The sequence below is a fragment of the Lycium barbarum genome, chromosome 2 (assembly GCF_019175385.1).
Source record: "Lycium barbarum isolate Lr01 chromosome 2, ASM1917538v2, whole genome shotgun sequence".
NCBI lineage: Eukaryota > Viridiplantae > Streptophyta > Magnoliopsida > Solanales > Solanaceae > Lycium > Lycium barbarum.
This window is the reverse complement of record NC_083338.1, coordinates 116,562,467-116,575,088: the sequence shown is the minus strand read 5'-3', so window position 1 is coordinate 116,575,088 and position 12,622 is coordinate 116,562,467. Positions and strand designations below refer to the sequence as shown.

The 12,622-nt window shown below is 35.3% G+C and overlaps 2 protein-coding genes across 6 annotated transcripts in view; both read left to right on the top strand.

Annotated features, from left to right (window-relative positions):
• LOC132626874 (nucleolar GTP-binding protein 1-like) overlaps positions 1 to 3,797 on the top strand; it is a 34,791-nt gene extending 30,994 nt beyond the window's left edge. For both annotated transcript variants that reach the window (XM_060341896.1, XM_060341895.1), the window contains 2 exons: positions 2,748 to 2,788; positions 3,263 to 3,797. The gene's annotated coding sequence lies outside the window, so the exon portion shown is untranslated. The remainder of the gene's footprint in view (positions 1 to 2,747; positions 2,789 to 3,262) is intronic.
• A 4,307-nt stretch (positions 3,798 to 8,104) lies between these two features.
• Positions 8,105 to 11,472, top strand: LOC132626872 (uncharacterized). Of its 4 annotated transcripts, none has more exons than XM_060341893.1 (2): positions 8,105 to 8,238; positions 11,108 to 11,472. In XM_060341893.1, exon 2 carries the CDS (start codon positions 11,116 to 11,118, stop codon positions 11,296 to 11,298), a length of 183 nt encoding a protein of 60 aa, XP_060197876.1. In that variant the 5' UTR covers positions 8,105 to 8,238; positions 11,108 to 11,115; the 3' UTR covers positions 11,299 to 11,472. The 4 variants fall into 4 exon arrangements, with proteins under 4 accessions (XP_060197876.1, XP_060197877.1, XP_060197875.1 ...); XM_060341894.1 differs by having other exon boundaries at positions 8,146 to 8,238; positions 11,112 to 11,472; XM_060341892.1 differs by lacking the exon at positions 8,105 to 8,238 and adding an exon at positions 9,246 to 10,068.
• The last annotated feature ends 1,150 nt before the right edge of the window (positions 11,473 to 12,622 follow it).

Below are 12,622 nucleotides of genomic sequence, written 5' to 3'. Positions count from 1 at the left end.
CTTTGAACAAACTCTTATAATCCTCTAAAAGAGTCATTATCTCCACTGGTTTATCTTCCCCACTTATGTCATTCTCTTCTTCATCACCCTTCTTTGGACACACTTTGATCATGAATATCTGGGCTGATTCAACTGAGATTTTGTTAAGAGCCTTTGCATCTACAGTTTTGAAAGAAGGGTATATGCCTTGTAAGGTCACCTTTTTCCCTTCATACATAAATTGCATGAATAACTTCCCAAAATTCATCTGTATATCTCCTAACCTGCATAGCCATTGTATTCCTAGTACCACATCACAACTTCCTATTGGTAAAACTAGGAAATCATCTTGAAACATAGTACCTTGCATCAACCATTTGAACCCTTTACTACCCTGCATAGATTGAATGACTCTACCATCTGCAACAAATACATCTTGTGGATCAATAGCATGCAATATAAAACCCATTTTTTGAGCAGCCTTCTCATTGATGAATTTATGAGTAGAGCCACAATCAATGAGAATGGTGATTTCTTTCTGCTCAGTAAAACCTCTGATTCTCAATGTCCTGTACCCTTTAGTTCCATTAAGAGCTTGAATGGATATCTCACAATTCACTACAGGATCCTCCCCTTCCACCCTTGGTTCTTCCATTATCTCTTCATCTGCTCCTTCATCCTCCAAACAACTCAGCTTCTCTGTCTCTATTTCCATAGAATACAATTGTCTTTTGGCCTTGCACTTGTGACCAGGGGTGAACTTCTCATCACAGAGAAAACATAGACCCTGAGCCCTCTTTTCATCCATTTCTGTTGGTGTTAACCATTTTTTTTTGGGATTATTGAAATTAGTAGGAGGAGGTCTTCTAGAACTTACTGCATTCCTTTTGTTACTGGTGTTGTGATTCTGGAAATTCCTTTGGCCTGTGAAATTGTGAGTAGAGGTGGTCAGTTTTATGGCCTTGCTTTGGGCCGCAAAGTTAGACTCCTGAAGTCTAGCCAAATAGTAGGCCTGAGGTAAAGAAGTAGGATTCCCAATTTTAACAGCATTACTCAACTCAGGCTTCAAATTGTTCAAGAATATACTGATAGCATGCTCTGTTGACAGGTTAATCCTAGTCATGACACTATCAAAAGATTTCTGATAATCCTTGACAGATCCAGTGTGTTTAATGTTCATAATCTTAGTCATGGGATCTGAGTATTCAATTTCAAACCTATCAGCTAAAGCATTGATATATTCCTCCCAATTAGGTAATGGTGCTTGGCCTCTATTCCTCATATACCCTTGATGCCACTGTAAAGCATCACCATCAAAATGAATTGCCACAAGTTTCATCCTCTGGTGAATGGGGATTTCTTCTACAGAAAAAAATTGTTCCACCTTATATAGCCAAGTTCTTAAGTCATCTCCATTAAACTTAGGAAACTCTATTTTAGTATATTTGGTAAAATTGGGTATTGGTAAGTGGGAGTGGAAATTGCTTGGGTTGGGGTGTGAACTGAGTGGTTTGATTTGGTAAGTATTGCTGAGGTAAGGGGTGAGTGTTAGCTACAAAAGGGGTATGGTGGTATATTGGTTGAGGAATTTGTGTATTCTGATGGTAATATGATGGATAAGTTTGGTGTTGGGTGTATGAAGGATTTCCAGACTGAGAATATGGGATCTGAAAGTGAGATTGCATTCCTAGAACAGGTGAGAGTTGAGAGGAAAATATGGGAATGGCTGCTTGTTGACTTGGAAAGGGTAGGCATGGTTTTGCAAGTTAGATGAGATTTGTGGGTAGATTCCTTGACTAGTGAAACTAGATGATATGGGTGCTGGAGGAGTAGGGATTGACAAAGGAGTGGATGAAACAGGAATCTGCTGACTATGGGATGTTAACCCTTGTGAAATTTGATAATTGTTAAGAACAAGTTGTCCTACCAAATGAGAATCTGAAGAATTTCCCAGTTGCAAAGGTGTATCTGAAGGTGAATATAACTCTTCTCCCAAAGGAATAGTACTTTTACCCCTATCTGGTCTCCTTTCACCCTGTACAGCATCTCCAATTTCCTTAAGAGCTCTTTCATGATTCCTTGCTGCTTTTTCCTGGTTTGCCTCCAGTTGTTCTTGTCTGTTAGCAAAGCTGTTCATGTCTTGAGACAGATCCTGAAGAACTTTCATCATCTCTTGGATTTCGTTTACCATTGATTCACCACAGAGCCAGAGATCTGCTCTGATACCACTGATAGCAGTGCACAAAAACAGCTAAGAAAAAGAAAAAGAAGAAATAAGGTTAAAAATGAAATAATAAGAAGAAGCTAGCTAGGGTAAATTAAGATAGGGAATATTTCTTATCTTCTTCTGAGCAAATCAGTACAATATAAGGGCAATGCCAGTACAATATCTGGCATGGATCCCACTACACGTCTGACATATTCTAACAAACTATCAAGAACCAAAAGTGTCCTAAAATAGTAAACTAAGGGTGCAATCTGTAATTATCGAAGCTTGTCATTTAATTACTAAGGGACTGAACTGTCTAGCTTTTATTCTGCGACCCATCTGATTCTTTTAACTACCTCAACGGTCAAGTCCCACTCTCTTAGCTCAACGTACTACTCTAATAAGCTTCAAATCCCTAATTCGTATCAGACCCACTCTTTATTTAGTTTCTGCAAAATTTTTTATGTTTCATGGATACACATCTTCTCTTTTATCCTCCCCTATCCCTTTTTTTTCCCCTTCATATTTTACAAATTAATTGAATTGTTCAACAATGCAGGCAAGGAGACAGCCTTGCAAATGACAAGAAGCAAAAAAGAGGTAGCTAATATATCTAGACATACGTTGGCATAACTTTATCTGTAAATATGTATATTTGTGTTGTTGTATCTTCAACATGTATGTCAATTTTGAAGGGTCTCTACTTAATTAAGGAGTTACATTCAACCCCTAAATACACATTTGTAAGTACGATACCTGATGCAACTTCTATTGAGTAATTGTTACTCTATATGTTGTATTATGGCATATGCTACATATCAACCATTTTACATGACAACCTCGAATTTTGAAGATGGTTTCTAGGAAAGACAACTGAAGACGAGTATATTCTCATTCTATAACTTAGTAATTTGATTTCTCAATCTGATGTTCATCTGCTAACAATGAGGTGATCAGGATCCGTTTATGTTTTACATAAATGGAGAGGCGAGGGAAATCTTGCTTAGGAGTTGATGAAGGTTGCTTGAAATTGTTGAAACTTTAATATGAACTCATCTACCTTATTGTAAGCAGGACTTCGCAACATATGCAAAGGCATGACATGGTGAAGCATTGGATCACACTCAACAAACCTTATACATATTTATGGTACAAGATTATGATCTCGGCAGCCAGTCATCACAGGGGCGATGATATATCCTTCTTCATGCCTTTTATTGAGAAGAAAACAATGGTAGGTTCGAGCCTTACATTGCTGCACACAATGGCCTCTTGGTTCATACAACTGCAGTGAGCATTTTAGAAAGAAGTATTAGGCAGTTAATAGATATACTTTCACTAACATCGCATAAATTGGGACAGAGGGAATATGATATTTTGGAGCACTGAACACATTTCCTAAAATTATTGAATTCTTTGAGACTTGAATCGGGATAAATAAGTTGTCACTTTTGAGATTGAAAGTGTCTCACGATGTAAATCTATATTTACTGTAAGATTATTTCATTTTGATATCCATCAGGTGTATATGTGTGTACGACTTTATGTGCCTCAAACTCAAATCTATGCAGGACTATTGCAGGATAGTAATACTCTTTTGATTTCATCAGCAGATTTCTACTATTATGTCAATATAGAAATGCTTCACAAGGTGTGTATGTATAACTTGATTTTGCTGAACTCTCACAGTCAAGGTACATATGTATTCGTGCATCATCATTCATGCTCATTCAAATTTTTCGTATCTGATGTTCAATATTGTCACATAAAAGTACATTTAAGCCGGAATGTTGGGCCCGCGTTTCTACTTTACAATATATATAAGTGCCATGGGGGTACGAACACAGCTTTCAATAGCTGTACCATGAGCTTCACAATTTGTACACGAAATGAATGCTTGTATTCTAAGCCATATAACTTGTACACTTTATCTAATTATTTTTATATCCCGCGTAGACATATGTCATAGTACTTAATATTTATTCCCTTCTCATGTATAGATTTATCATATATAGACATATTCACTTAAATTTTAATTCTCCAACACATTTATTTTCTTCGTGCACTTTTACTTAGACATATGCAGTTCAATTTTAATTCTCGTACACAAATTTATTTTCTCCGTGCACTTTTACTTGTTCACTTTTGACTTTTCGCGTTCTTGATGAATATTTATTCTCTTCTCATGTATACATGTATGCACTCCAATTTTAATTTTCCGACACATGTTTATTTCCCCCGTGTACTTTTACTTGTGCACTTTTAACTTTTCATGTTATTTAAAAATTAATAAATGAAGTACCCCCTTCATCTCATATTAGTTGGCCACATTACTTGACTTTTCACGTTCTTTAAGAATTAATAAATGAAGTACTCCCTTCGTCCCCACATTACTTGGTCACATTACTATACTTGACTTTTCACATTATTTAAGAATTAATAAAAATGAAGTACTCCCTTCGTCCCATATTACCTGGCCACATTACTAAAAATATATATTTTTCTATTATATATAAGCGTGGAGGAGGGACGAACACCGCTCCTCTAGCTTGTACCATGAGCTTCACAAATTGTACACGTAATGAATGCTTGTACCATAAGCTATATAACTTATACACTTTATCCAACTATTTTTATATCCCACGTAGACATATGTCATAGTACTGAATATTTATTTCCTTCTCATGTATAGACGTATGCACTTCACATTTAAAACTCCAACACATTTATTTTCTCCGTGCACTTTTACTTGTTCACTTTTGACTTTTCGTGTTCTAGCTAGGTATTTATTCTCTTTTCATGTATAGACATATGCAGTTCAATTTTAATTCTCCTACACAAATTTATTTCCTCCGTGCACTTTAATTTGTTCACTTTTGACTTTTCACATTCTTTAAGAATTAATAAATCCCACGTGGATAGATGTCATAGTACTGAATATTTATTCTCTTTTCTATTGACGAACGCCGCTCCTCCAGCTTGTACCATGAGCTTCACAAATTGTACATGCAATGAACGCTTGTACCATAAGCTATATAACTTGTACAATTTATCCAATTATTTTTATATCCCACATAGACATATGTCATATTACTTAATATTTATTCTCTTTTTACGTATAGAGGTATGCACTTCAATTTTAATTCTCCGACACATTTATTTTTTCCGTGCACTTTTACTTGTTCACTTTTGACTTTTCGTGTTCTTGCTGAATATTTATGCTCTTCTCATGTATAGACATATGCAGTTCAATTTTAATTCTCCTACACAAATTTATTTCCTCCATGTACTTTAATTTGTTCACTTTTGATAATACTGAATATTTATTCTCTTCTCATGTATACATGTATGCACTTTAGTTTTAATTCTCTGACACATATTTATTTCCTCCATGCACTTTTACTTGTTCACTTTTGACTTTTCACGTTTTTGCTGAATATTTATTATCTTCTCATGCATATATTCATAACTTTTGGTACAAATTTGCATTGCTATTGTTTGTTCTCTTTTAACGTTTAAAGTATTGAGAAAGAAGAAAAATGGGGATAAAAGTCACTCCCTCTTATCACGTTCTTTAAGAATTAATAAATGAAGTATATATTTTATCATAATATCCATATTTATTGGTGTATAGTCTCAATAGCCTTAGAAAATGATTTGAAAATAAGTACTTAATGTAAAGAGTAAAATAAGACAAAAATTCCTTTCTCTTAATATGTTAACTTAGACAATTACTTTTATCCCCGTTTTCCTTCTTTGTCAATACTTTACTTATCTTACTCTCCTTTGCAGATTATTGTTCATTTACATTTATAAAGTGTATTACTTTATATTTTCATTTCAGAATTAAAATTTGGTGATTTACCATATAACATATATCTTTCTAATTTTGCTTTCTTTGTAACAATTCTTTTTATCTATAATTGTTAATATAAAAAATTATAATATAACTAATTTACCCCTTATTAACATATTTTTTTAATTAATTTAATAAAAATATTTTATGAGTTTGGCTTTTAAAAAATTCAATATATACAACAATGTTTGGATCTGAACAGTTAATTGATTGAGATGGATATCAACTTGTCAGTATACATATAAGATATTAAACAATTTAAAAGAAAAAATTTAGCATCAAAATATTAATTTTCCCTTACCTTCTTACTAATTTTCTTTTTCACATTGATGAACAACTTTCATTGTCATGACTATGACAAATTTTTAAAAGTTATTTACAAAATACAAATCTTAATGACCAATTAATTAAAATGAATAAACATGCATGGGCATATATGGCTAGTTTCTACACTAATGATGGCGTTGTTGTCTTACATAACGGAAAAGGGCCAAAAATGCCCTGAATTATCTCAAAAGGTTTAATATATCCTTCATCTACCTATTTTGCTAAAAATACTCCTCCAGTCACCTTTTTGACTCTACTTTGTCCTTAAAACCAGCAGACCTCTAATTTATTTTTAAATTTTTTGTAATTTCTTTTAATTTTTTTTTCTCTATTACTTTTTAAAGTGACAATTGAGGCTCAGTCTCTTTTATACTTAGGTATAATTCTTTTTAAATTATTATTTATTACGTGTCATTCCTATTGGACGAAATTATAACCCAACATACCAAATTTTATGATAAAATATAAAAATTATTTTATTTGTTCACCAATCACCACCATCATCAACAACAACGTACCCAGTGAAATCCCACAATGTGGGGCCAGGGGAGGGTAAAGTGTACACAGACTTTACCACTATAATACAGGGAGACTGTTTCCGAAAGACGCCCGGCTCAAGACTACCAATCACCACCAAAACAACAAAAATCATTATTTTATTTATTCGTTTTTTGTTGTTTTTATTCATAATAAATTTATATGATGACCCAATCAGCAACCTGAATCCTCTAGGTAAATAACTCAACATTATCAAATGCACCATTTAGTTTTTTTGGAGCATGTGGGTCAACAGTTAATATTATATCAAATCTAGAAAAACATGTCCATAAAATATTATTTATGGAGCGATCATAGGTTCACGTGCCCCATAATTTAAGTGTCAATTTGCCTCTGCCCCTATCGAATATTTTGTTGTTGTTAATGTTATAATTCCTTTCATCCATGCGTGCTTGAGTCCAGTCCAAGAATTGATACTACAATGATGAGGTGGAAGCAAAAAGTTTATAGATGCAGTTATGCTTGCACCCTTAAAACTATTATAGACTCACTAAGCATATGTTCGATTTTGAAGGGAAAAAAATTAAAGAACCAGTCCATTTGAAATTTTATTTTTTTGCGCGGATTGTCCTTTTCCCAGGGTGGTCTTTAATTTTTACCCCTTAAATTGGTGGTCTTTAATATTTGTCCTTCGCTTAACACCCAGAGGTCCTGGGTTCGAACCCAGACTCAGTAAAAATATAAAAATTGCAAGCCATAAGTTGAGACTCGCAGGGCAGAAGTTGGGATTCACAAGGAATAAGTTGGACTCAACTTACGCCCAATTTATGCCTTAAGGCAAACTTTTATCCAAAATTAGGCCTTAAGGGAAACCTATGCCTTAAGGCCTAACTCTTGCCCAAAGTTAGGCTTTAAGGCAGAGGTTTGCAAATTCCAGCAATTTTTTTTTTTTGGGCTTTAAGGCAGAGTTTGAAATAAGGCATAAGTTGGAGTCCAACTTATGCCCTGTGAATCCCAACTTATGCCTTGCGATTTTTTTTTTTTTAATTTTGGCTAAGCGAGGCTTCGAACCTAGAACCAAGAGGCTCGTAGCGAAGGACAAAGTTAAAGACCACTGATGTGAGGGCTAAAAATTGAAGACCACCCCCAGCGAAGAACAATCCAGCAAATTGCCCAATTGGAAACCCATTATATATAATTGGGCCTTTTACATGGGTACCTTTATGGGCCCATATTGGTCTTAGCAGCCCACTTTAATTTCTTCAGAAGAAGCCCACAGGCAAGAAGAAGGGTTCCCCTTTTTCATCAGCTTCACTGAAAGCTTTCTTTCTTCACTTTTGGCACCTTCTAGCCCTCTCCCACCACTCTGGTATCACTTTTTCTCTATTTTTGTCTCTCTCTCTCTCTCTCTCTCTCTCTCTTTTTATTCTGCTTTTAGAAAGAATGTGATTTATGGGTTTGTTCTTGCATTTTTCTGTTGCTGAATTCATTTGTTGTGAAAAAATGTTGTTGAAATATTAAACCAAGAACACTAGCCAATATCCACATAGTGGATTTGTCTGACTAATGAGAGATTTTAATGTTCATAGATTCTAAACTTATCTGTCAAAAAAAACTTTTACATGTATTTAGTGTAATAAAATTTCATGTTTTCAATAGTAAATTCGTTGTACGAATCAAACAATTCTTCTTTTTTTTTTTAATTGTTGGTAAAACCTGTGAGAAACGCATTTCTCTTCCTTTCACCCTTTCCTTTTAATTGTGCTTTTATATCACACATTCCAAAACGTGAGAGAAGTTAACGTTAGTTATATAGAAGAAAAAGAAGAAACCTTCTCACAGGGGGTTTTTGTTGAGGCATAAATTGTTTGTAGATGGAATGTTACCAATTGTCTGTTAAGCATGAGGCTTCCATTACGGAGGTCTCATGTTCGAAACCCCCTGCCCACAACAGCAGGGTTTTTGCCTTCTGGGTCGAGCTCGTCGCACGGGGCTTGCCTAGTGCGGTATCTCTTCTGTGTGGTTTGCGGGCTATTACACAGGAGCGGGGTTCGTCCTGTGCGTACCCAAAGGGTAGCGCTTGCGGGTTCCCTTGTCATCAAAAAAAGGGTATGTTACCAATTTCAAACAGGAAAAATTGTCTGTAGATGGAAAAATGAATGGAGTTGTAAGTTGGAACAAGAAAAAATCATACAATTTCACAGGAGCTGGGTTTACCCTAGGCGCACCCGAAGGGTAGCGGCTGCGGGTTCCCATGTCATCAAGGAAAAAAAAATCATACAATTTCACTGCTCCTTTTAGCTTATTCTTGATGATATATATAAGTTGGTGGGGCAATGAGGGAGGTGGGTAGGTTGAGGGCTTAGGTATTACTGAATTTCATGTTGATGGTGTTGTTTACGCACACTAAGTTGAGAGGCATTGTTGTCTTTCAAACAAAAAATGAAATAAAAAGGAGAGACATATGCGTTGTTGAATACGATAAAAGTTGTGTCTTGACTCTGAACTATAGGAGAAATGTTAATATTCTGTTTTGGTTAGTCAATACTCCATTATGGTACAAGGACATAAGTTTCCATTTTCCTTCATCTTCATAAGCAAGTATTCTGCCATGTCTTTCTCCTACTAGATCACCCTTGAAAAGTAAGCCTGGGTATATGCCGGAACACGTTATGCAAGTTTAATTAGAATCTTTGCATTACATGTGCTTTGCTTTTTAACTTGAACAGCTAACCCCTAGTTGCCTATATATTCAGTGAGAAATTCAAGCTACTACGGAGTGTGGGATGATATGTTTGGGAACTAGAAAAATTGTCTTGGATGAAATATAAAGATTTTCTTTATCAGAAGAAATGTAAAATCTTTTTCTTTTCGTTAGTCAATTTGATGGTACGAGGATATAAGTTTCCATTTTCCTTCATCTGCGTAAGCAAGTACTTTGTCATGTCTTTCTCCTCCTGTCGCAATGGCAGAGCTAGGAAGTTGAGTAAGGAGATTAAAAGAAATATAAAAATTTCACACCTAAGAGATGAACCTATGCTAAGGAGATTCAATAGTTGATATATTTACATAAAAAAAATCAGTTGCCCTTTTTACATCGTATAATTTTGCAGCGAAGGTGATTCAATTGAAACCCCTTTACCAAAGTTAGCTATGTCCTTGCCTCCTGACCAACCTTCAAAAGTAAGCTTTGGTCAAGGTCAGCACAAGCTATTCAAGTTAAAAGTAGAATCCTTGCATTACATTCAGCGTATTTTGGTCTGCAAACAAGTCGTACCGGAATTATAATGCGGAGATTACAATACCGGGATTATTTAGTGTATATAGTTTTAGTGGTAGATGTTTGGTTCGTTGGGGACTAAAAATGAGATATACGGGTATAATTTTAATTATGTGTTTGGGTTAAATTAGATAAACTTGGATTAACTTTTATTTCATTTTTAGCCTTGGATTTCTTAAAAGACTTTGGGGGAAAAGTTTTGGAGAAGGGCAAATGTATCATTTTGTTAATTTATCCCGGGATTAGTAATCCCAGTATTGTTATCCCACATGGAGTGGTATAGAAACAATACCACAATTGTTGTATAAACAACCTGGGATTGCTAATCCCAGAATTAACTTCCACCAAACGTGAGTTGAAATAAATCCACATTTTATCCCAGGACTAAATCTGTTATCCTTGTAACCAGATGACCCTCAATTCTTATTAAACTTGATTCTAGCTTGAACATTTTCCCTTCCAACTTGAACATCTAATTTTGTTTGCGTAGTGCTCATATGCCTGAATATGCATTAAGGAATTCTAGCTGTCGAGATGGTATTGGACGAGATGTTTAGGAACGGTGGCATAAAAGTCAGAATGATTAGCTGAACAAATCAAAGCAAAGGAGACAAACTCATTCTGGACTATAGAACAGTTAGAATGCTGGTTTCATTTTGTTCTTTTGAGTTTTTCCGGGATGGAGAGAGTTTTCAAGCATGTTGGTCGGATATCGGGTTCACAGGTGTTGGGATGAATAACAATAATTTACTAAAAATACAATTTCTCTGGCCATCAACACTCTGGTAGCTCCTCAATCCATTGCCAGCCTACTACCTAACCATTGTGAATCGTTTATCTTTAAGATGAAATTTTCTTTTTAAGTTTAAACTTGTCTTTGATTATTGTTAGCTTGGCGAACTATTTAGCTCTACATATTTTAGAGGTCTAAATTTCATTTTTTTGGGTTCTCCTCTAGATAGGCTGATGGGTGACAAGAAGAAGGCTGGAGCTCTTTTTGTGAGGCTTGTTTCAGCTGCTGGAACTGGATTCTTCTATGTAAAGAAGAAAACCAAAAAACTTCAGACGAGTCAGACGAAGCTTGAATTTAGAAAGTTTGATCATCGTGTCAATCGTCATGTTTTGTTCAAGGAAGAAAAGATGAAGTGATACAAAAGCCAAACTTGTACCGAACCCTCTTTAACATTTGCCTTTCCTTTGCAACAACCAGACTTGAAATTAGATAAAAGAAACTTGTACCACAACAACACGGTTGTTGTTGAGTGAAACATTGTTGCTGAAGAATGACTGAATGAACGAATCATATTTTGTTTACTGCAATAACCTTTGCTCTCCTATTACAGGAAATTAGCTAAAAGAAACTTCTCATGATGTTGAGTCTTTGAGTTCCAACTATGATTAGATAAAACTGGAAATTGAAAAAGTGAGACATGTAATTAGCTATGAAACTAATCAAATGACATAAAGAACTTTTTCTAGGCATTGCTTCATGATGTTCTTGAACCATCAGTTTAATTACATTGAACTAAAGCTGCAAAAATGGAAAAAATGTGAGAAATATAAGTTGCTGAAATAGCTTATAAGTTGTTTTCAGTTTTTCTGAGTATTTGACCGACCAACTTAAAGTCATTTTGTACTTAAAATAAATCCAAAAAAATAATTGGGCCCGTTTAACTTAGCTTATCTAAGGCAACTTATAAGCTGCTTTTTTTTAAGCCTATCCAAACAGTCTCTAAATTTGGTTGACTTATTCATTAGAAACTTGAACTAGAGGAACTTGCTTCGAATTATTCATTTATAAACTTGAACTAAGGGGCTTGCTTGAATTTTTCATTTATAAACCTGAACAAAATGTTGTACTTTATTGATCCTGTAACTTGAACCAAACTGTGCCAATTACATACGTCGGGCACAATAATATAAACATCTTATGCGTGTATTGCCAATTACCTCCTACATAGCAAAATAATTGAATTACATGCGCAACGTGAAAAATTAAAAGAACAAATCTCTTTCTGTTATAAACTGCTTGTACATATTGTCCGCTTTGGCGCACCTCACGGCTTTAAAACGCGTATACAAGTAAAGGCTTCAGGCCCAGCTTATAAGCACGCACACAATCTCGTGTGCGAGCGATGTGGGAACTTCAAGTTCACAACACACCCCCTCATCGCGAGCATCGTGCTGATAACGTGTTATAAACTGCTTGTACATATTGTCCGCTTTGGCGCACCTCACGGCTTTAAAACGCGTATACAAGTAAAGGCTTCAGGCCCAGCTTATAAGCACGCACACAATCCCGTGTGCGAGCGATGTAGGAACTTCAAGTTCACAACACACCCCCTCATCGCGAGCATCGTGCTGATAACGTGTTATAAACTGCTTGTACATATTGTCCGCTTTGGCGCACCTCACGGCTTTAAAACGCGTATACAAGTAAAGGCTTCAGGCCCAGCTTATAAGCACGCACACA

What these genes read in the sequence shown, in the direction of transcription:
- LOC132626872 (XM_060341891.1), top strand. Translation starts at nt 10,792, where the DNA reads ATGCTGGTTTCATTTTGTTCTTTTGAGTTTTTCCGGGATGGAGAGAGT. An exon ending in CTCTGGCCATCAACACTCTG is followed by an intron (nt 10,935 to 11,111) that starts GTAGCTCCTCAA and finishes TCCTCTAGATAG; the next exon opens with GCTGATGGGTGACAAGAAGA.